Genomic DNA, 24,604 nt, shown 5'->3' with positions numbered 1-24,604 from the left:
TTTTGCAATTTTTGGCAATTCTGAAGAAAATGACATTTTTACACGTTGTTGTTGTTGTTTTTTCCAATTTTCGTAATTTCATGTTTGAAGAAACAAAAGTCATTTTGAAATTTTTTTTCTCCAACTACGTTTTTGAAAATTGGGCGTTTATCATTTTCATTGGTTTAGCTGGCGTGTTGTTGATTTGTTCATATTTTTTTTGGTTATTTTCGGATAAGTATTTTGTAAAATTTAGGAAATGAAAAAGAAAGAAAGAAAGAAAGAAAAAAAACAGAGCGACAGAAACAAAGTTTTTGGAAATTTTAGAATTTTTCACTTTTGAAAAGTCCAATAATTTTCGAGCAAAATTTGAATTTTTTGCAATTTTAAATTTTTGGCGATTTTGAAAAAAAAATGATTTTTTTGGCACATTTGAAGGAAACTTTCACGATTTTTTGACCACTTTCAAATTCTGTAAATTTTTTGAAAAATGGTTGTTTAATATTTTGAAAAAATTTTGGTATTTTGAAGAAGAAAAAAAACACAGCATTTTAGCGCAATTTGAAGAAAAAAAGGATTATCTATTGTTGACCAAAACATGAACTTTTTATTATTTTAACTAAAATAAGGACTTTTTGACAATTTTGACAAAAAAAAACTCTCTGACAATTTTTGCAAATAATAGCACTTTTTGACAATTTTCGCAAAAAATAGCTCACTGTTTGGACAATTTTTACAGAACTTGAGACTTTTTGAGTACTGTTGACCAAAACATGAACTTTTTATTATTTGAAGAGTGATATTCCAAAACTCGCTTTGTCCATTTTCACAACTTTTCAGGAGAGAGGAAAAACAGTTTCCCTTTAAAAGGGTAAATTGGCTTTTTAGGCGAGTTTAGCACTTTATTTGGGTGGATTTATGATGTAGGAATGTAGGTATACATTTCATCCACTAAATACTGCTGAAAAAAATTTCAATAAAAATGGACAACGCGCGTTTTGGAACACTATTTTTTTTTTAATTTTTAGTGAATTGGCTATTTAGGTGAGTTTAACACCTCATTTTGGTAGGTTGATGATGTAGGAATATGAGTTAATACTTCATCTACCAGGTACCACTGAAAACCCAACTTTGATAAAAATGGACAAAGCGAGTTTTGGAATATCACTCTTCATTTTGACTAAAATAAGGACTTTTTGACAATTTTGACAAAAAAAAACTCTCTGACAATTCTTGCAAAAAATAGCAATTTTTGGAAAAGCTTGGCAAAGTTTGAGATTTTTTGACTATTTTTGCAATAAAAAATTCTTTTTCATCTATTATTCAGATTGAAATAAGGACTTTTTGACAATTTTGGCAGAAAAAAGAGCTTTTTGACAATTTTTACAAAAACCTGTTCGTTTTGATTATTTTAACAAAAATTATGCAATGACTTTCTGAGAATTTTGGCAAAACCCCAGGATTTTTGACAAATTTAGACTAAAATCAAAAGTTCTTGACATTCACTGAAAATGTAGTTTATTTTGACAATTTTTTTACCAAAACAGCTCTTACTTTGATTAAAAAAAAATCATTTGGTCGATTTTGAATTTTATGTGAACAATTTTTGGCGAAAAAGTAGGATTATTTATATGAATTTTGGTTATTAACAGAACTTATCGACGACCTCGGCAAAAACACGAACTACATTATTTTGAAAATGGCAAGTTTGACTAAAATCAAATCTTCTCACAACTTGGCAAAAAGGAAACTTTCCTATGGGAAAAAACAGGTCTTTTTTGACATTTTTCATCGAAATAACGATGTTTTCCCAATTATGAGCTGATGATAAATGAAATTTTGAAATAATTTTCGCAAAAAGCCACGCTTATTTTGGCAGTTCTGGCAAAAATGATGATTTTTTGACACTTTTTTGGCAATTTCTACTAAAATGAGGGTTGATGAAATGAGGACCGGCCATATTTACTCATTGTACAAGTAGGTATGAATCAAATTTCTCGAGATTGTATGCGGTAGGTAGAGCTATTTCTCAATTTGCAATGTTTCGATTCTCGTATTGCTATGTTGAATTTTTACCCTTTTTTTTGTACATACAAATGTTCGAACAATTCAATTGCATTGCGAACTTGTGATTTGCTATGTATACCTATCGTTTGCCTTGATGGCTTTATACGCCCAAGTCTACACATACGTACATTTTTACTCGGCGAATACGTATAAATCACAGCACGAGTCGTGTTTGTTAGAAAATTTCTATAGTATACGACGATGTCGACATCAACGGCAAAAAAAAAGAAAAAAAAAGGTCGAGGAAAAGGAATGCTCGTATATGTGTAGTACCCTTCGCACGCTGTCGCTTTATTTTCGCATTCGGCGGATGCTAAAGTATAGAAGAAATATGCGTAAACGAATTTTCCACTTTATGTTAGCATACCCAGCCTAAAAATGTCTTATTACGCGATACCATCTAGACAATTTTATTCGCGTAATTCAGTTGTACCGGTACATTGATCGTAGGACCTTTTTCCGCCCTTCGAGGTTCGAGGTTCGTTTAATTACTCGAGATAAAATCATTTTTCTTTCGAGTGTGAGTAAAAGGATTTCGCTCGAGTCAAAACTGATTAGTTGTTTCGTGAGGGTGGATGGATATACGGTAAATACTTCGCAAACTTTTGGTAAAACGAGGTAAAATTCGAGTTGGGCTGCTTTGATACATCCCTCATGGACGATGGACCTCTACAATAAGCCCTCAAACCCCGAAATTTAAGAAATTTTTGGAAGTAATAAAATTTGTGGATGTAATACTCGTATAAATAGACAAAAAAAATTGATATAGAAATTTTTGACTCCATCGACGCTTCAGCTGCTGCAGCTTATAATCAAAAGAGAGATCGCATCGATAAAAAAAAAGGTAGGGGGAGGAGGCTGATGGCAAAGGCTTTGTGTGTATACTAGAAGTTAATCAGAAAACGCGGATTAAAATTGAAAATATATATTTACACGCGAAAAGTCGAGAAAGCTTGTCAAAGCGACTAGTACGAAATAATTTATAAGTTAGGAGGGCTGCAGAGCGGCGCCCTGGCGTCTGCGGAGACAGGAGCGGGCGTTCGGCAAAAAGTTGAACCCGCTTTTTGCGAAAAATAATCGAATGTAATTCTGTTTTCCAATTAATTTAATCTGCAGAAAGCGTACTCTTTAACCCTTTTTGTCGTTTATTATTGCTTTTTGTAAGGCCATTAATTCTTGTTGCGTTATTGGGCGACGGCGCTGCGGCGACGCGACGCGACCAGAGTGAGACTGAAAGCGAGAGTCGATTCTTCTTACGTAATATATATTTCTTAAGCTCGCGTATATTTCGTTGTATGTATTATGTGTATTATAGTTTTCTTATTATTAATTTTGATTTGATTTAAAAGGCGAGCCCCGACGCGATATACGATGCGAGCACGAACCGAGTAACGACACGATCATTTTGAGTTTTTTTTTTTTTACGAGTTTATTCGCTCATCTTGCTCGTATCTCGATTTCGTTGTAGTAAGTAATCTTTATCGTGATTTTTTAATTTCGCTTCTCTCATTGTATACGAGTATTGTGCCCCATGTTTTATATTTCTACGAGGTGGAGTGTAAGACGAAGTATAACCGGCGTGAATTTTCCAATTTATGAGATTATTACAGGGATGAGATATGTACATTACATCAATCTGGCAATATTAAAAATTACAATATGCTGGGGTACTTTTCCATTGAATTCGTCTTTGAAATTTCACTTTTTTATGTTGCCATCTTCAGTCTACAGAGTTCAGTTGGCTGGCGTTTTCTCGGCGAAAAATATAATTTAGCTTTTTCTAGATATGGGTTTAAAATGTCAGAAAAGACGTAATTTAGATTTTGGCAGTTGTATGATAATTATATGTATGTACATAGGTAGGTATATAAGGGTGGAGCCAGAAACCACCAGTTCGAAAAATGCCTCCGACCAAACAATTTTTATTGCTGGTGACTGCAACTCTGACCACAAGCTATTGGGTGCAAAATGCCAGATAGATTGAAGAGCCAGAAGAAGAGCAAAAAACTACAAAAACTTGACATCACAAAAATCAAATCAAAACATGTGCAAAAGAAATTCCGAGAAGAACTGGAAAAACAAAAGGAAGCCAAGTTGGAAGAAGAACAAGGTATTGAAGAAAAGTGGCAAGAATGGAAGCGAACGGTTAAAACAGCAGCAGAAAAGTCAATTTCACTCAAAGGAAAAAGAAAGCACAAAGATAAACCATGGATGACTCAAGCAATACCGGATTTGATGGAAGAACGAAGAAAAGCAAACAGACCAAGTAGCGAATACACTGCACTCAATAATGAGATCATGGGAATGTGCAGAATGGCCAAAAACAAGTGGTATGAGGAGAGGTGCCAAGAAATAGAAGATCTGGAGAAAAAGCACAACTCTAGAGAAATGCATACCAAAGTGAAGCAGATGATGGCCACCCACAAGAAAAGGAGAAGTGGAATAGCATGTATGCGAAGAAAAGATGAAAAGTAAGTATTGTTAACAATTAATCAAGAAACAGATGAGGTCTGGATCAGCAACATAAAAGAAAGCACCACTAATTGAAATGTGGGAGCTGAGGAAGGCAGTGAAGAGAGCCAGAAGTCGCGAAGCAGTTGCGGAAGATCTCATACCAGTAGACTTGATTAAACATTTAACACCAGAGTACAAAAAAAAGCTTTTGAAGATCATCATCATCATTGAACTTTGATCCGGTGAGCTGTTCAGACCATCTGGGAAACTGTGGAAGAATTGCTCGCCAACGTATCATCAAGTTTATTCTTCAGTCTTCCTCTGTTCCTCCTGCCAGTTAGAGTGTATTCTTTGACTTTTCAAGGGGACTGTTCATCTGGCATTCTGTCAACGTGTTTTCGCCTCTTCTTTCCGTAATCTTTCACTCATCTAATGATTGGCTCTGCTCCTAGCTCCTTCAGGATTTCTTAGTTCCTTTTCCTATCTTGTCTAGTATATCCTGCTGTGGCTCGCATGAATCTCATTTCTGCTGCGGTTACTTTGCTTTTTATATCCTTTTTCATTGTCCATGTTTCACTTCCATACAGCAGCATTGGTCTTGCCAGCGTATTGTAGATTCTTATTCGAGTTTTGGCTCTGACTTTTCTTGGAGGTATGGCCCGGTTTATAGCTTCGCTTACTCTCAGGAATTCACTGATCTTAAGTTGTGCGTCAACTTCTCCTTCATATGACAGCTCACATCCGAAATATTTAAAGCTTTTAACTTGTTCCACTGGCAGTCCATTTACAACGATTTTATTGCATATTATTGGCTCTTTCCCCTTGAAGGCTATCACCTTTGTTTTTGACGACGAGATTCCCATTCCATACTCATCAGCTACTTTCTGAAGGTTGTAAATTGCTCTCTGCAAGTCATCTTCATTGTCAGCAGAGACCACTGATCATCAGCAAACAGCAGGGTATTGACATGGGTGTTGTTGATGTCTAGCCCTTTTGGCTTGGTTTTCAGCCATCCTTTAATCATGTCATCACAGTAGATGTTGAACAGACTACATGACATTGGGCATCCCTGTCTTACTCCTCTTCCTATCTTCTTTGCTTCTGACATGTTTCCAGATCTTACTCTTATTACATTATCCGTGTATATTTCTTCAATTAAGCGTACTATTTATTTGTTCACTCACTTCAATTTTGCTCAGGATTTCAAACAACTTCTTCCTTTGCACTTGATCATATGCCTTCTCCAGATCAACAAAGCACATATATGGGTCTCTAGGTTATATTCTTGTCTCTTCTCCATCAGCAGCTTTGTTGTGTATACCCCATCTATACAGTCATGATCTCGCCTTTCAAAATCCATTTTGGCATTCCAATATTATTGGCTCCACATGGCTCTAGATTCTTCTCACTAGCACCTTTGCAAGTATTTTGTAAGCAGCATTTAGTAGGCTGATTCTACGGTAGTTTCCTGGGTCATTTTGGTATCCTTTTTTGAAAATGGGTATTACAATTGCAGTATGGAAGTCTTTGGGGTCACACCTGACAGTATTTTATTGTAGAAAGTTGGCAGTCTCTTCTTAATGGTTATTGTGGCGTTCTTGAATAAGTCTGTTAGTAACTTATCGCTGCCTGGGGCTTTTCCATTTCTGGAGCTTTTCAAGGCTCCATCTAGCTCTTCCCAAGAGAATAGCTCATACAGCTTTTGAAGATAATAAATGAAATATATAATGAAGGTACGTTGCCTGAGGACTTCAAAGCAGTAAATTTTGTACCAATACCAAAAAAGAATAACTCACAAAAATGCTCTGAATATAGAACCAACGCATTAATGAGCCACACGCTGAAGCTACTACTCACCATCATAAATGCCAGAATTGAAAAGAAGATAGATGAAAATCTAAGCGATCCATAATATGGCTTGGTAGCTAAAAAAGGGATGAGAGACGCAATCACCCTGCTGAAAGTGATCATCCAAAGAGCACTGAATGCAAATAGGGAAATTGATCATGAGAAAGCATCTGATTGTGTCAACCATGAAAGGATGTTGGAGATCCTGAAAAAATACAATTTTGATGACAAAGACCTGCAAATTATCAAGAACCTGTACTGGGAGCAGAGTGCAAACATCAAGATCAGAACTGGGTAAGTAGATGGAGAATGGATGTGGTATAAAGAGAGGTGTGGGACAAGAATGCCCCCTCTCACCTAGGTTGTTCAATATGTACACAGAAGAAATAATGAGAGAAGCGTGAATCTAACAAATAGGATTCAAGATTAACCAGGGATGCCAACGATATTAAATATCATGATAATCGAATTGATTTCACTTATTGAATAAATGAGCTATTGCGATTATCGTGATATCACCATACTAACAAATTGCAATCTTATCTGCAAGAATTGCTAAAGTGAATGCAAAAAATCAGATACTGCACATGTCAAAACTGCAGGTGGAGTTTACTTCCGAAATCAACAACCTCCCTCCAGTTTTTAGAGTAAATCTTTTGTAGCACACTACCTATCCTTACAGAAAAGATTGCAAGTTGTTGGTATTGTGATATCACAATAATCGCGATAATAGGGGAAAATTAATTGATTAGTAATCGATGGCATCTGCGGTATCCCTGAGATTAATGGCAAGAGAATAAACAAAATAAATTACGCAGACAACAAAGTGATCCTTGCTGGGACAGAAGCGCAGATGCAGAAGATGATCGACCGAATTAACAGTGCTGGATTAAACTATGGAATGAAAATAAATGCAGGTAGGACCAAGGTTATGAGATTTACAAAAGGAGAATATAAAGAGGTCAAAATCAACATTGGAACTCAAGAAATTGAAAATGTAAACTAATTCAGATTTGTACCTCGGAGCTCTGATTAACAACCATATTTTGATGAGTCACACGACATCACTCGCTTCTAAAAACTCCGAAAATCTTGAACAAATTTTAGGCTCAAAATCCCTATCAGAAGCTTGCTTTGAAAAAGTGTTGGTAGAAATCTTTCATTTTTTGCTGAAATTTTAATCAATTTCGATTAATTGCATGACATCCTTTTTTCTAAAACTCAAAAATCATGATCCAATTTTGGGCTCAATATGTTACAGTGGAATCGCGATAACTCAAACTCCATTAACTCGAAAACCCCTGTAACTCGAAGGTCTGTTTCTTCAACTCCTCATAAGACTCAATGCAAAATTCATCTTGTCATCTCGAAAGCTGTGATAACTTGAAGTCAACTCCTTTCCCTTCAGCTTCGAGTTATCGAGATTCCACTGTAATAAGTAATTTAACTCATAGAAAATTGTGACTCGAGTTTGTGTTAGAAATTCTATGAAGTGCTAAAAAACAAACGTTGATGGAAGTTTTTAATTTCAGACTGAAATTGTAACACATTCAAAAACCCTGAAAATAATGATGAAATTTTTGACTCAAATTTTAAAAAATCAGGAAATCACGACTCAAAGTTGAGTTTAAAAATCTTTAAAAGCGCTCAAAAAAGGTGTTGCATGGAAATTCATTACTTTTCTCCCAGAATGTTAACCGGTTTTTAACCTTACCCTTAATTTGGGAAATAACCGGAAAAAATGGTAAAAAATCATGTACCTAACCTTGACCGAAAAAAATTCCCGTATTTAAATCTGAGTAACCTTAACTAATAACCTTAACCTTAACCTCAAAAATTGCGGTCAAGAACCGGTTATAAATACAAATTTTTTTCCGTTTTTTTTTCACCTTCTAGTTTTTGTAGAGCAGTTAGTAGTGTTTTGTTTTTGTTTAAAATTTTATTCATTTTCACAAATTTTAACGGTTCTGACTTTTGAGCAAAGATTTGATCAATTGAAGGGTTCCTTTCCAAGTCGGCCTAAGTCCATTTTTTTCGTTTCGAGAAAAACACTTATTTGTGTTTTTCTCGCCCTTCCGCTTCAATAATAAATGATGTGATTATATGGTTGTGAAGCTTGATCTTTCTGCTTTAAAGTACCGTATTGGTATTTTTTTAATTTTGCGTATTTTCAGCTCCAGAGCGCGTCAAACAGTCAGAAAAAGTGGACTTAGGCCCATTTGGAATTATCTGATGTTAAAAATTTCGAAAAAGAGCTGAAAAACGCGTTTTTTCAAAAAAAAATTCACGAATCATTAATTTAATACATTTCTGAAACAATTTCATTCGAAGCACCTTCAAATTTCGTCTCTCGAAAATCGTTGAAAAACTTGAAAAAAACCGGCACAACCGCACTTGTATACAAATTCTTAAAAAATGTATGATTTAGGCCACTTTGGAATAATCAGCTGTTTTTTCGAGCCGGCAAAACAGCGCTCCTGAGCGAAAAAAGTAACGCCAGGTGTTGGGACAAGGTGATAAAGGTGTTAACCGACCTGTACCAGCAGATGGCGCTGCTAACTCAAAAATGATAAAAATGGACTTAGGCCGACTTGGAAAGGAACCCTTCAATTTTACTTGAATTTTGTAACTTTGAAGTAATCATTGGCAATTTTCACTCCTATTTTGATGTTTTTTTTTGTACATTTTGCGCAGTTTTGCAAAATTTTCAGATGAATTTGCAACGATTATCAATGATTTGGGTTTTTTTAAATGTTTTGAGATATTTCATCAGATTTTGGTTGTTTCAATTTCATTTCAACGATATTTTGAGCACTTTTTCGAAGTTCTTCTCAATTTTGTCAATTACATACTGTCAAGAAAAAAGATTTTTTCACATTTTTATCCAAAAAGTGAGATGATTTTGCAGCTTTATGGCAATATAAGGTAAATCAAGATTTTTTTGGAAATTTTTGACATTAAGAGTGAGAATGTATAGTTATTACTGGCAAAAAAGCGAGATTTCAACAATTGAAGGGTTCAGTTCCAAGTCGGCCTAAGTCCATTTTTTCCATTTCGAGAAAAACGCAAAAAATAACTGTTTTTCTCGCCCTTCCGCTTCAATAATAAATAATGTGATTATAAATGGTTGTGAAGCTTGATCTTTCTGCTTTAAAGTACCCTATTGGTATTTTTTTAATTTTGCGTATTTTCAGCTCCAGAGCACGTCAAAGAGTCAGAAAAAGTGGGCTTAGGCCACTTTGGAATTATCTGACGTTAAAAATCTCGAAAATGAGCTGAAAAAGTGCGTTTTTTTCAAAAAAAAAATTCACGAATCATTAATTGAATACATTTCTGAAAAAATTTCATTCAAAGCACCTTCAAATTTCGTCTATTCTGAAGAAAAAAAATGAAAAAAATAATCATTTTTTTTTTCGAGCCGGCAAAACAGCACTCCTGAGCGAAAAAAGTAACGCCAGGTGTTGGGACAAGGTGGTAAAGGTGTTAACCGACCTGTACCACCAGATGGCGCTGCTAACTCAAAAATGATAAAAATGGACTTAGGCCCAGGGCTTGAAAACCGGATAGATATCACTCTCGGTTTTGGTTTCGGTTTTGTGTTTTTTGAAAAAGTAAAGGTTTCGGTTTTGGTTTTGGTTTAGGTTTTCAAAAATAATATCTCTCTCGTTCCGGTTTTGCTTAAAGGGTTTGATTTCAAAGGAATCGGTTTCGGTTTTGGTTTTGGTTTCGGTTTTTTCCTTTTTTCTCCTTTTTTTAGAAGGAAGAAGGCCAAGAAAGTGATCATTTTTTCAAGTACTTTGTGTATGTGACTAGAAAGCTGCACTTTGGGCCTTTGGCAGTGCCAAATTTGTCAATTTTTTTAGTTTTCAGGCCTTTTTATTTTTAGCATCAGTTTTTACTTCATTTTTACCAAAAATCAGGGGTGCTAACCGTAACCGCAAAAAACCGAAAACCGTAACCGAAACCCAAACAAGAACCTAATTTTAGCCATTTTCAAACCCTAACTGAAAACAAAAACCGAAATTTCATAGGTTTTTTAAAAACCGTAAAAAACCAGAACGAAAATAATGAAGCAGTGTGAGTGAAACCGAAACCTAAACCGATATAATTTATTTAGGTTTTTTTCGGTTTTCAGTTTGGGTTTTTTTCGGTTTTTTAAGGTTTTCTTTTGGGTTTTTTTCAGTTTTTTAAATTTTTTTGGGGAGATTTTTTCCAATTTTTGACTTTTGAGACTTGAAAGTCGAAATCCAGGGAAATTGATAAATATAATGAACCTTGGGTGTTGCTGTTTGGGTTGCAAAGAAATTTTTTTAAAAAAATATGTAAAACCCAAAAAAACCGAAAACCGAAACCAAAACCGGAATTTTTGTGAGTAAAACCGAAACCCAAACTGAAACCGAAATTTTGAATTTCAAAACCGAAACCGAAATCAAAACCAAAAATGTCAACAAAAAAATTGGAGTGAAACCGTAACCTTAATTAAAATAATTAAGGTTAGCACCCCTGCCAAAAATGCAGTATTAATTGGGCTAATTACCTGAAAAATTCCAAAACCAAAACCAATTCAGTTTTCAATTGGTTACACTCTCGGTTTCGGTTTTGAATTTGAGAAAATAACGCTCCCGGTTTCGGTTTTGGTTTTAGTTGTGGGAAAATAACGCTCCTGGTTTCGGTTTTGAGCAATTTTAATCGGTTTTTGAGGGTTTCGGTTTCGGTTTTGGTTTCGGTTTGCAAGCCCTGCTTTAGGCCGACTTGGAACTGAACCCTTCAATTTATGTATTTAAGCATAACACAGAGCAAATTTGAAAATTTTTTCATATTTCTTTGCAATTTGTTTGGGGAAAATTGAAAGCTTGTGTAAAAGAGCAAGATTTTTGACTTAATTTTAGCTCCGACCCAAATAAGCAAAAAGTGAAACTTTTTAGAAATTATTAACAGAAAAGTGAGACTTTTTGGTGATTTTTCGTATATTAGCCTTGGAAATTTCAATAAGTTTTAAAAATTTGACTACATAAAAAAACCGTAACCCAAATTAACCGAAAAATTCCATCAAAAATCTGTAACCATAACCATAATCGTAACCTTTATTCATCTATCAATTTTTACCAAAACTGTGACCGAAATAATCAACATGGGAAAAAAATGTAACCTTTAACAGTAACTGAAATTTTTTTCATTAATCATTTTTTAACCGAATCTATTTCTACATAAGTTATATCAAAGTAGACTACTTACAAGTGTAATATTTCAAGCTCTTTTTCAAAAACTATTCTATATGTATGTATGTATTTATTCATTGATGACCTCGAAACATGAAATAATTTCGCAAAAAAATCCATTAACTCGACCTTATAATATTATATTTAGTACGTAGTGTTGTATTTTCAGGAAAAATTTGGGCATATTTCCAGCAACCTGCCATAAAATCTACACCTACATCTACATACACGATGATTACATGATATATTTAAGCTTAACAGACATTCTAGATACCTGTTGATGCATTTTGACGAAATATTACTCGCAGACCTACCAACAAAAACCATAATGAACATCAACATACAATATGGTGAGTATGTAGATTTGCTTCCGAGTTTATCGCCTGTCGCTTTAGACGCTCAATTGCTCATCAAAAAATCACCACGCCAGGGTTTTAATATACGTAGAACACTTCTCACACAGTATGGACGATGGAGGAACGAAACGCAACGATAAATTAACCATGCAGATAGGCCTATTACACGGATTCGCGAACGAATGGCACGAACACGATGAATTTTTCAACCCGCGTTCAACTTTCTGATATACCAGTCATCGTACAGGTTGAGGTATTATATGTATTATGCACGCAGTAGGTGGGTGTGTAGTGTGTACTGTCAACTGTACATATACCTCAAAGAGAGTACCTTTACCTATAGTATACGAAGGAGGAGGGGAAAAAAACACAAGGTAGCAATTTAGCCTGGTATACGTTGGCGTCGTTTTTACGGAATTATTTACCAAAGTCGCGTCATCGTGCCTTTTTGTATCTGGTAAATCGTCACTATCAGCACTCGCAAAAGCTCATTATTACGATTAAATTTCCTTTCCTTTTTTTTTTCAAAGCAAATCGAGATGGCAGCTAGGCATAAAATGTGCAACAGTCTGCGATGGCAATATACATGCGAATGCGTAGCTCTACATAGCTACAATCTACATAGGTAGGTAAAGGTATTAGTAGATCTTCTGAACTTACCACCATTTGGTATATGGCGTCGACTATATTGTACATTTCGTCGCGTGTTATGAAACCATCATTATCCACATCGTACAGTCTAAATGCCCCTGTAAGAAAAAGGAATAAAAATACACGGTTCGATGTAAGTGTACAGGTACGTATATTATAGGTAAGTAACTATATCTTACATAAGTAAGTATACTGTACGAATAGGTACACCGTACACATCTAAATGCAAAATTAATTCGTCGATGAATTAGTAATCATCGTAAAAAATCACATATTTCAATTTCTATTTGAACGTATATCCTCGGGAATATTTTACGCTGACACGCTACCTCGGAAGTATGCGCGATGTACTTACTCGAGTTTCGATGGAAAAATATGAGAAACCAACAAAAATGAAATTTCATTGAGTAAATAGTCATACTAGAAGCGAGTTTTTTTTATCATGTATTTAAATTAGGCACAAATTTGGAAGCTAAAGTTCATAATGCCAGAATTTCTGGCTGGTTTTTCTCGTCAAACGCTCTTGTGCGAGACACTCGTCAACGATTCACCGAAAATGATTAAATGAATGGATTCGTTCGCGAATGATTCTCCAAAAATTATTCAATTCGTTCGTGAATGATTTATCATCAACACTTAAATCAATAAAATGAATTGATTCGTTCGCGAATGATTCACCAAAAATTAATTTAATGAATCAGTTCGTTCGCGATCGGTTCTCCAAAAATTATTCAATTCGTTCGAGAATAAATCATTTAATTCGTTCGTGAATGATTCACCAAAAATTAATCAGATGAATCGATTCGTTCGCGAACGAGTCCCTCATACGAATCGATTCGTTCGCGAACGAGTCCCTCATACGAATCAATTCGTTCGCGAATGATTCTCCAAAAATTATTCAACTCGTTCTTGAATAATTAATCACCGAAAAATGAATCAATAAACTGAATTGATTCGTTCGCGAATGATTCTCCAAAAACTAGGTAACAATTCGTTCGAAAATAAATTATTCAATTCGTTCGTGAATAATTATTCAGATGAATCGATTCGTTCGCGAATGATTCTCCAAAAACTAGGTAACAATTCGTTAAAAAATAAATTATTCAATTCGTTCGTGAATAATTATTCAGATGAATCGATTCGTTCGCGAATGATTCACCAAAAAATTATTCAGATGAATCGATTTATTCGCGAACGAGTTCCTCATACAAATCAATTCGTTCGCGAGTGATCCACCAAAAATTATTCAATTCGTTCGTGAATGATTCTCCAAAAATTAGGTATTCAAATTCGTTCGTGAATGATTCACCAAAAATTATTCAGATGAATCGATTCATTCGCGAACCAGTTCCTCATGCAAACCAATTCGTTCGCGAGTGATTCACTAAAAATTGTTCGATTCGCTCGCGAATGATTCACCAAAAATTATTCAGATGAATCGATTCGTTCGCGAACGAGTCCCTCATACGTTCGCGAATGATTCACAAATAATCATTCAATTCGTTCGCGAATGATTCACCAAAAATTATTCAGATGAATCGATTCGTTCGCGAACGAGTTCCTCATACAAATCAATTCGTTCGCGAGTGATTCACTAAAAATTCTCCAAAAATTGAATCGATTCGTTCGCGAACGAGTTCCTCATACAAATCAATTCGTTCGCGAGTGATTCACTAAAAATTCTCCAAAAATTGATTCTTCAATTTCTTTAAGAATAAATCATTCAATTCGTTCGTGAATGATTCGCCAAAAATTATTCGAATCAATTTGTTCGCGAGTGATTCACTAAAAATTATTCAATTCGTTTGCAAATGATTCACCAAAAATTATTCAATTCGTTCGTGAATGATTCTCCAAAAATTAGGTATTCAATTCGTTCGCGAATGATTCACCAAAAATTATTCAGATGAATCGATTCGTTCGCGAACGAGTTTCTCATACGTTCGCGAATGATTCACAAAACATCATTCAGTTTGTTCGGGAATGATTCACCAAAAATTATTCAGATGAATCGATTCGTTCGCGAACGAGTTCCTCATACATATCAATTCGTTCGCGAAAGATCCACCAAAAATTATTCAATTCGTTCGTGAATGATTAATCAATAATCACCAACAATTAAAGCAATAAAATAAATTGTTTCGTTCGCGAATGATTCTCCAAAAATTACGTATTCAATTTGTTCGTGAATGATCCGCCAAAAATTATTCGAATTAATTTGTTCGCGAGTGATTCACTAAAAATTATTCAATTCGTTCGCGAATGATTCACCAAAAATCATTCAGATGAATCGATTGGTTCGCGAACGAGTTCCTCATACAAATCAATTTGTTCGCGAGTGATTCACTAAAAATTATTCAATTCGTTCGTGAATGATTCACCAAAAATTAATCAGATGAATCGATTCGTTCGCGAACGAGTCCCTCATACGTTCGCGAATGATTCACAAAAAATCATTCAATTCGTTCGCGAATGATTCTCCAAAAATTAGGTATTCAATTCTTTTAAGAATAAATTATTCAATTCGTTCGTGAATGATTCGCCAAAAATTAATCAAATCAGTTCGTTCGCGAATGTTTCTCCATAAATTATTCAATTAGTTCGCGAATAAATTAAGTCCGCGTATTTTGTAAACAAATTTTCATAGGGTGTGCAGTAAGGCTGATTTCAAAAAAGTTTTATCAAAGTTTTATGGAGAGACCCCCCCCCCTCCCAGGGTAGTCCGCCATAAAATTTGTAGCTGCCCAGTGCCCAATCGCAAAACTGCAGGTCTGATGGCTTCAAGTCTCAAAATTTAGATTTTTGGCAGACATCATCATCCCCCCTCCCCTCCAAAAGTACTTGACGCAGTAAAACACTAATTATTCCCATCATATGTTGAGATGTCAAAAAGCCATAAAGGTCCACGAGGTAAGTATTTTTTTCGGGCTGAAAATTTTGGAACATTTGTTCAAAAATAATCAAAAATTGTGATCAGACTGCTATAATTTTTGGGATTGTCTTTTCCAGTCAAAAATCAAATTTCTTGTGGTCGAATACAAATATTGACTTATTTTTCTGATTTGTCGTCTCAGACGCCCTCATTGGCTCCTCGAAATTGCTGAAAATTGAAAAAATTGTGTGAAATATGGTTTAATTAGGTTTTTAAGAAAGTTGAATACGAATATCAACATTTTTTTTTTTTTTATTATTATTATTCGGAACCTCCAACACTTTATTATTTACGTACATCTTCCAGAACTTCGTGAAAATTGAACAGAGATGTCGTCAATTATTGAAATTGTCTACGTAATTTACTATCCAGTGAGAATAAATTTCTTTTTCTGGGATTACGTTGGTTTCTGCTGTTTACATTTGTCACCGTAGTTTTGTATACGTTTGTTTTTCGTAATTTCCGGATTCCGGCATTTCATTAAAACACGTAGTCGTTTATTCGGTAGGACTTCAGAATGGTTTGGATTTGATAAGAGACTTGATGCAGGTAAATACGCGATCTCTTCGTGTATTTTCGCCTGTATTTATGCAGATATACCGTACAGAGAAGATGGCGACCAGATAGAGGCCCACACGTCACTTTTCTGCTCGTATTATGGGCCGTATGGCGTATACGTGTGTGTAATGCTGGTTGTGGTGTACTTTCGTACTTTCGGATGCCTGCGAATACACACACAATATATGAAAAAGGAAGCTGCGGAGAGATTGTAGGGTATATTCGTATATACGGTGTGTTCGTGCTAAGGCGTTTTATTAATGGATTTTTAACGTAGCCGCTTATTATAATACGATGTAGGAAGGCGGCTAATTTATGATGTTTGTTGGGGCCCAGCCATCGCACGTTGCGGCCTTTTCCTCATCAGTATCGCGAACGTATTATATGTATGCGTATAGAGCTACAAAGACCTACACATTCGAGATTCTACGTATATACGAGAGTACAAAAGCGGACGCAGTTAATTACGTCGCCGAGCTTTTAAGAGAGAAGGAAATACACACAGGGGTAGGCAAGGTATACGTATAATCGCGAAATCGCAGAGTTGCGTTCGTCTACGAATACATACACATTACACGTGAGATGGAGAAAGAACTGCCTGCGAGGGGTTGTCTAAACAACCAATACGAGTTGACTTTAGTTTATACGTATGTATTTCTGGTACCCCTACCTATGTTGTAAGAATGTGAGATGGAATTTTAAAGCTATCGCTCGAGGCTGGCAATGCTCCGAAATCTACTTGGATACTGGAGCATTGAGATTTTTGGCGAGTTGAGATGAGTAGAGAATGCAAATTTTGCAAAATTCACTTGTCCAGAGAAATTTTTTGATTTGATCGGAAAAGAAATTAAAAAGAGAATTAAAAAACACATCAAACAGGCAAATAAATTCGAAAGACTGAATTATATTACGCGATTGGAAAACTTTTTTTCGTTTCCCAATCATGATCTCAAAATTCTTCAATAATGCACCAAAAAAACTTGAGATGGAAAAATTTCATTTCTCGCGAAATTTAAGCATCGAATATTTGATTGGTCACGTGACAACTTTTTCAGAAATCTCAAAAATGACGAAGACCCTTTTCTGACCTCAAAATTCGAATACAGCACGTCTTAAATCGACAATTTTTTTTGAACATTTTTGAAAAAGTTTGAGCTTGAAATAATTGGATCGTGAATTTTGGAATTTTTGAAGAAGCATTGTGTGATTTGTTAAAATGGGTTGGAATTTTGAGAGTTATTCAAAAATAATAAAAATGTTTTTAAAACATTAAATACTTATGCATTATAGAATTTTGAGGCCAAAAATAGGTCATGATTTTTGGGATTTTCAAAACAAGTGACATTGCAACCTATCAAATCAGTTTAAAATTTCACGAAAAATTCAACCATTTCATCAAAACTGTTTTTTGAACGGTTCTGAAGAATTTTGAGCCAAGTACTTCCTCTGGATATGCTTTGTTCTGCTGTGAAATTTGACATTCACACTCACAGCGATTTAAAATAATGATGTTTTCATTATCCACTAACAGAGCTGGAATTTCAGTTAAATCAATTAACTCTTGAAATGGTCGAGATATCAAGATGGCTTCTTTCAATGCTTTGTTAGCAGTGATAAGTTCAGCCTTACAACTTGAGGCAGCTACCAACTGCGGTTGTTTACTGATCCAGGATATTGCAGCATCAGCATATTTAATCAGAACACGGGTTGTCCATTTAGATGTAGTAGGACAGCTGGTGAAATCTGAGTCTCTATAACATTCAAGCTATTCAATAGTTGGATCTTGATGATAAACCAACCTGAAATTGATAGTACCTTGCAAGTAATGAATCACATGTTTCAAATAGCCGATGTCTTTGGGGGTTGGTGTTTCCAGGGATCTTGATAATATGCTGACTATGTATGAAATATCAAATTGACTACATCTGGTGACATCAGTAGGGAAAATCAGATGTGTTCTCAGAATCTGATTTCATAGATCATTTGACTAGTGGTGTCAATACTGGCAAAACCAGCCATTCCAAATCACTTGATCATTTTCTGGATACAAAGCAATTTGTCCAAGGCTATATCTCTGTTTAATAATCGAGATACACCTATACCAAGGAACTGGGCTGCTGTCTTCAAAACAATCTTGAACTTGGGCCGCAACGCATTAATAAATTTGTTCATCAAGTCCGTTGTTGAGGTCATCTACATTTTAGTTAACCTAGACCGCTAATCATACCCAAAAAACTCCACTGGTTATGTCGCCAACTCTGAGTAATAAACAAACGCAAACAGCGCATGCATCAACAACTGATGATGTAGTGTGTGTGTGTACATGTGTGTATATTGCTGATAGTAGTTGTGTTATGCATGTGCTGTTGCCTTTGTTTATTACTCAGAGTTGGTGACAAAACCAGTGGAGTTATGTTGCGTATGATTATCGGTCTAGGTTAACTAAAATGTCGATGGTTGAGGTATACTTAACACAATAATGAGTATCTGAACTGTCCCATTATGTGTCACAGTGAAGATGTACACACAAGAATCTTCTTTACTCTGTACAAAACCAAGTTTTTTCATAAAAGCATGGAAATGAAAACTCTAACACAGTGGTAGGTATTTGTTTTAGACCATACAAGCTGCTATTCAACCAACAAACTCAATCTATATGCACCATCAGAATAACCATCAGTTTACCGCATGTAGACCTCTTCCTCCACTTTTCCATACAGGAATGCTGCAGAGACATCAAACTGACAAACAATCATATTTTCAGCCACTGCGATTGCCAACAACAATCTTATTGTATTGAGGCTAGTAATGGTGTGAATGTTTCATCATAGTCAATTCCAGGTTGTTGACCACAACCATTTTTACAACCAATCCAGCGCAATATTTCTCAATTGCACCATCTGATTCTGTTTTTACGCAAAAACCCCATTGATTTTATAATACAGGCTTTCCCAGAGGTTTAGGAACTAAATCCCACACATCATTAGTAGTCATCCATTGCTGCTTTCCATTGGGAATGTTCTCGACTTTGAATCGCTTTGCTGTAAAGCCTTGTGCACACATTCCAATATATTTGACAAACTTGATTGGTCAAATCGAATTTGTCAAATATATTGGATCATGTGGATGCTCTGGTAATTTATGATGTCTTCAAATTTTCAACATTTTGTGATCAGTGACACCAACTCTGATATAAATTATTTATATTTTCAGAGTTACTCGTATTTTCAGAATTGGTGTCAAGGATCAACAAAACATTGAAAATTAGAAGAAAACATAAATTATCAGAGTGTCCTTATGAGTCAATATAATTGAAAAATTTGATTTGACCAATCGGATTTGTCAAATATATTGGAACATGTGTACCAGGCTTAAGAAATCAGTAACAAATCAAAATCTGCCAAGAAAATCTAGATTTCAACGCAATTAGCAAGATTGTTGAGAACTAGAGCTTTGTCATAATTCAGAAACTGTAAAGGGAGGAATTGCCGCATTTTTTATCACTTAGGTGAGAGAAAATTGTTCTGTATTCAGCTGCTTCTCATCTTAGTTACATAAAAGCGCATTCTGGCGGTTTAGGTGTGTAAAAGCGCTACCTGGTGGATTAGTTCTCTCTTGACGAACGTGTTGTTAGAGCTCTGACTCAGCTCTGGGCCACACTTCAGTCATCCACAGACTCATCACGCGTAGCATGGGTATCGTATCTGCTCATTCAAAGATAGGTCTACGTACAGGGTGCCCAGAAATATCGAGCACCCCAAAGAAAGTTTTTCATTAAAAAAATAGGTTGGCAATGTGAAATAGATGCATATGATTGGTAGAATGTTATCTCTCCAGTCCAACAACCAATCATGTGCTATCATTATTATCATTCACTGTGACCAACCAAAGTATTTTTGTAGAAAACTTTTGTAGGGGTGCTCGATATTTCTGGGCACCCTGTATGACTTCCTATTTGAGAAGAATAGACAAGTTGAGGTACAGAGCCTTGTCATAATGAGCTTCATTTACATAACATCAACTATTTCATATGTGATCTGTTACGTAATGATATCAAGGATTCCAATACATACATATGAAGTACAAAGTGGCTCCAGTGTTACATATACAATCATCCTTATTGAAAAGCTCTAAGCAGAGTCATGGACGATGAATCTGCCCTGTTCATTGCTCATGCCCTTCCTCCCTGGGTGGTGTATTCACATTCACACATTCACGAATACCTAGTATTCATTCCTATTTATCCAAATCGTGTATACTTTGTATTACGGAATATATAAAAAGATAATAATAGTATTGTAAGTGCTTAATCAATAAAGCTGGTAATAATCCTCTGAATAATATCATTTATTTATGTGTATTTCTATTCTCATAACTGATATTAATTTACCGAACAGTAGGTATCAAGGCAGTAAATCACCAGTGCCTATGTGTGGAGCACTAGGTAAGGTTCACTTCCTTGAAGTAGGGTGGAAGATGAACCATGTAGAAGTGTATGGCACCAAGTGCCAAAGCTCTCTTTACAAAACTTGCTTTGAATTGTCGTTAGCATTTTGAAAATCATCGTTCTCAGATAAAGAATTCAATGATTTGGGAGAAGTTTTTGAAGTAGGCAGTGATTTCTTTCACGATTTTCAGGATTTTCAAAACAAGTGACATTGGAACTTATCTAATCGGATTAAAATTTCATGAAAAATGCAACCATTTCGTTAAAACTGTTTTTTGGACAGTTTTGAAGAATTTTGACCCAAAAATGGGTTCAGGATTTTCCCAATTTTGGGCAAAATGTCAGGTCACCCATCAAAAGTAGATCAAAATTTGATCAGAAATTCAAATATTTTGACAAAAAAATGTTTTAAAAGCAGTTTCAAAAAACCTGGATTCCAAAATTGGATTGGTTGGTAATTTGAGGGATGGGTGGGGTTGGGGTTGGGTTGGGTTGGGTTGGGTTGGGTTGGGTTGGGTTGGGTTGAAAAATTTGTCATGCAATCAATAAAAATAATTTGAAAATTACGACGGAAAATCAAAAATTGCCAACACAACTTCTTCTCGAGCAATTTCGATACATTCTAAATCCAAAATCGAGTCCACTTTTCAGGCGAGTGCAATACTCATAATTTTGAAAAATCCAAGAGAATCCTGGTCTCACAAAAATGCCTGTCAAATTCGATTTCTGCACACTTTTTGCCAGTTGAACCGTACACCAAATCATTTCGGCTACAAAATTTCTCACGTACACTCGCGCGCAATTCTACTAATCTCCTTTACGTTGAAAATTAAGTTAGAACGAAATGAAAATATGAAAACTTGTTGGATAAGTTTGAATGACTTATAAAGGAAGAAAGGAAATTTTCTCTAAAACTACTATTCCGGACAACGTTGGTGTTGTGTATATAGAATCACGAGCAAGGTGAACGAATAAATGAAACGGACAAACGGACGTTTTACTATACAGAAGGCCAAATACTACATACATAAAGCAATAGGTGGGTAATTTCTTCGCTCACGGAACTTTTACCTCTTACTGCTGCTCGTTTTCTCTCCGCTTGTTTTTCTCTATTCCTAAACTTTATTCTTTTCTCATCTTCTTTTTTTTTTTTTTTTTTGAACCAGAGGACGAATGAAAACGACTGCGAAAATTTTACTCGACTTTTAACGCTTAAAAGAGAAATTCCGCTCGAATAAAGCACACGGGCGAGTTTCGTGTACGATGCATTCTCCTTGAATTGTTTCCTTTTGGCTATGCCAACATGCCTACGACTTGGCCAGCGCCAGCGCGCTTATGTTTCATCTTCTCATCGTCAAAGGAGGATGGTTTTTTTAATTTTTGGTAGCCTTTGAAAAGGCGTTTGTTGATTGCCTTTCGTTTTTCATATACGAGTATGACATATACGAGAGCCTACTACAGAAAAGAAAATATCTCAAACTCAAAATTACGACAAGTTTTTCGTATTTTTTACACGCATATGTAACGAAATGAGTAATCGAGCTTGTTTCTTTTCTCGTCGTTTGTTTTAAAGGTCGCCAGCCAGCACCCCTCCTCCGTCGAAACATGCGAATGTAAAAGTAAAGAACACGTGACGTATGGCAATGGCGTGCCAATGTGTACTCGATTAAATGCATCGTAATACGTAATTATAGTCGACTGTTGAGCTTCGTAAACTTACTGCTAATCGCATAATTTTCTGGTGCTTTTCCTCTCCTTTTTTGTTTTTTTTTACCTCGACTTAATTAGTCGACAATTCTTCTCCCCTCCCCCACCTAATAAATTTTCTCTGCCCATCGTTTCACGTCTGATTTCTTCTTTTGTAGGTACCTAGTTGAAAACTCATTATTTTTCTCGTTTTTGGCCCACATTCTTAAAAAAAAAGTGATTTGGCTTTATTTTTGGTGAATCATTAACGAACAAATTGAATAAAATTTTTAAAAAACCATCAACTTTTCGAAAACACCCACTTCCTTTTAGAGACACTACCGAGGGGGAGAAGGCGACTCGTCAACCAGCAGAAGAAAGATAAGGCCATCTCTGACCATCTCCCATCCCAAAAAGGGGAAAACATACCCAGATTTTTTTCTTTCACTATCTAAATTGCCGACAATAATTCCAAATACTTTTCAAATTGAAACTCCGAACAAAAGTTCGCTTTACTCTACGTTTTTTTTTCATCGAACAAGCGGTCGAATAAACAACCCACCCTTACCATCTCCTCACCAAATGTACGGATTTACCTACATACCTTTAATATTATACCTGGATCTCGTACGTAGAAAAAGAGCAAAGAGGAATACAAAATGCAAAGCACGGTTCAAGCCAGCCATTCTTATACGTGTATCCATATAGACGTACACATAATCAGTTAAGCGCCATGCCAGGTAAAAAAAAACCTAATGTTGGTTGCAGAATCGTTTTAGAAAGGGAAACGAATAAGCGTATAGTCCCCTTTCTACCTTCTTTGTTGCAATTGCTTTATGGTTTATGCTCCTTTCACATGTCGTCGTCCTTTTACCGCAGCACCGTGTTCAGGAAAAAAAAAGGTAGCCAGGTAGCCTTTATTTTTTCCTCATATCTTTCTCAAAAGTAAACGCATTAAAGGTACTTTGTTTTCGCATCATTATTTATTATACGTATTTTATGGAACGACGACGACAATGCTATCCTGCCCTAATATCAGTTTTCTTTTAAGACCTTACTCGTATTATTTACCAACACTATGTTATAGCGCAATATTACGACTTGATGGGTTGGCCTTAAATGATCATTGACCATGTAGCAAGAGATCGTCCAATGGGGGAGGGGGGGGAAGCGTGAATAAAATTTCAAATTTCTCATATATGTAAATAATCCTGAATTTTGGATATTAATCAATTTTTTCACTTCGAGCTGCATAAAAAATGCAGGATTTTTGACATAAACTTGAGTGAATCCATAAATGAAAAAAAAATTACCTTGGTGCTTGATTCAAACCTTATAGGGATCCATTTCAGGGAGAACAGTTCTTCACAACTCATCGTTATTTTCAAACTATTTTATTTCAATAGGTACCAAAATTTTATTTTACCTATTTCTGTTTCTTTTATCTTTTAAAAAATTTGTTCATTCATTCATTTATTTGCCCTGTTTTTCCATCTTTCCAGCTTTCAGTCTTTTCGTCTTTTCGTCTTTTCGTCTTTTCGTCTTTTCGTCTTTTCGTCTTTTCGTCTTTTCGTCTTTTCGTCTTTTCGTCTTTTCGTCTTTTCGTCTTTTCGTCTTTTCGTCTTTTCGTCTTTTCGTCTTTTCGTCTTTTCGTCTTTTCGTCTTTTCGTCTTTTCGTCTTTTCGTCTTTTCGTCTTTTCGTCTTTTCGTCTTTTCGTCTTTTCGTCTTTTCGTCTTTTCGTCTTTTCGTCTTTTCGTCTTTTCGTCTTTTCGTCTTTTCGTCTTTTCGTCTTTTCGTCTTTTCGTCTTTTCGTCTTTTCGTCTTTTCGGGCTTATCGTCTTTTTACACCAATGGACTATTGGACTATGCAAGCTTCCCTTGAGAGGTGTTCTTAGCGCTTTTGCTGATGATACCATTTTTTTAGTTATCCCTGCCAATACTGTAGAAGAACTTGTTCTTGTGTGTAATGAGGATTTAAAGACAATTGCAGGATGGTTTGGAGAGCCACTGACTCAAAATAAACTCTTCAAAGTCTGAATTGCTCATCATTGGTTTTCAAGTGCAGTATGTTCAGGACTTGAGTGGTAAAGTATATTTCCATGATGGTGGTTGTAATGGGTCATGTAACTGTGCTCCTCTGGTACAGGTCACACTAGGGTGGTCCTTATTTTTGAAGTTGGGATTTTTTCCGCTCCCACCTACTAAAGTGGTGACCTCAGGTGAGAAAGTAATTCCCTATTTTTTATTTTTTCCATTTTCGAAAAATTCGGGCTGCGGTGGGCCCCTCAATTTTCAAAAATTTGAAAAAAAACCTAATTCAAAGAAAAATTTTCGAAATTTCAAAATCTCGAGTTCCATCATCTCAAGAAGGTCCTTTTTGAGTAAAAAAGCCTCTCATGGCGATTT

The 24,604-nt window shown here is 35.5% G+C and overlaps 1 protein-coding gene across 2 annotated transcripts in view; it reads right to left on the bottom strand.

The window, feature by feature from the left end:
• LOC135842269 (frequenin-1) overlaps positions 1–24,604 on the bottom strand; it is a 295,329-nt gene that overhangs the window by 11,727 nt on the left and 258,998 nt on the right. For both annotated transcript variants that reach the window (XM_065359643.1, XM_065359642.1), the window contains one exon: positions 12,584–12,672. In XM_065359643.1, coding sequence (XP_065215715.1) covers positions 12,584–12,672 — 89 coding nt within the window. The remainder of the gene's footprint in view (positions 1–12,583; positions 12,673–24,604) is intronic.

The sequence above is a fragment of the Planococcus citri genome, chromosome 4, assembly GCF_950023065.1.
Source record: "Planococcus citri chromosome 4, ihPlaCitr1.1, whole genome shotgun sequence".
NCBI lineage: Eukaryota > Metazoa > Arthropoda > Insecta > Hemiptera > Pseudococcidae > Planococcus > Planococcus citri.
The sequence above is the reverse complement of the archived record's forward strand: the minus strand, read 5'-3'. Positions and strand labels throughout refer to the sequence as shown.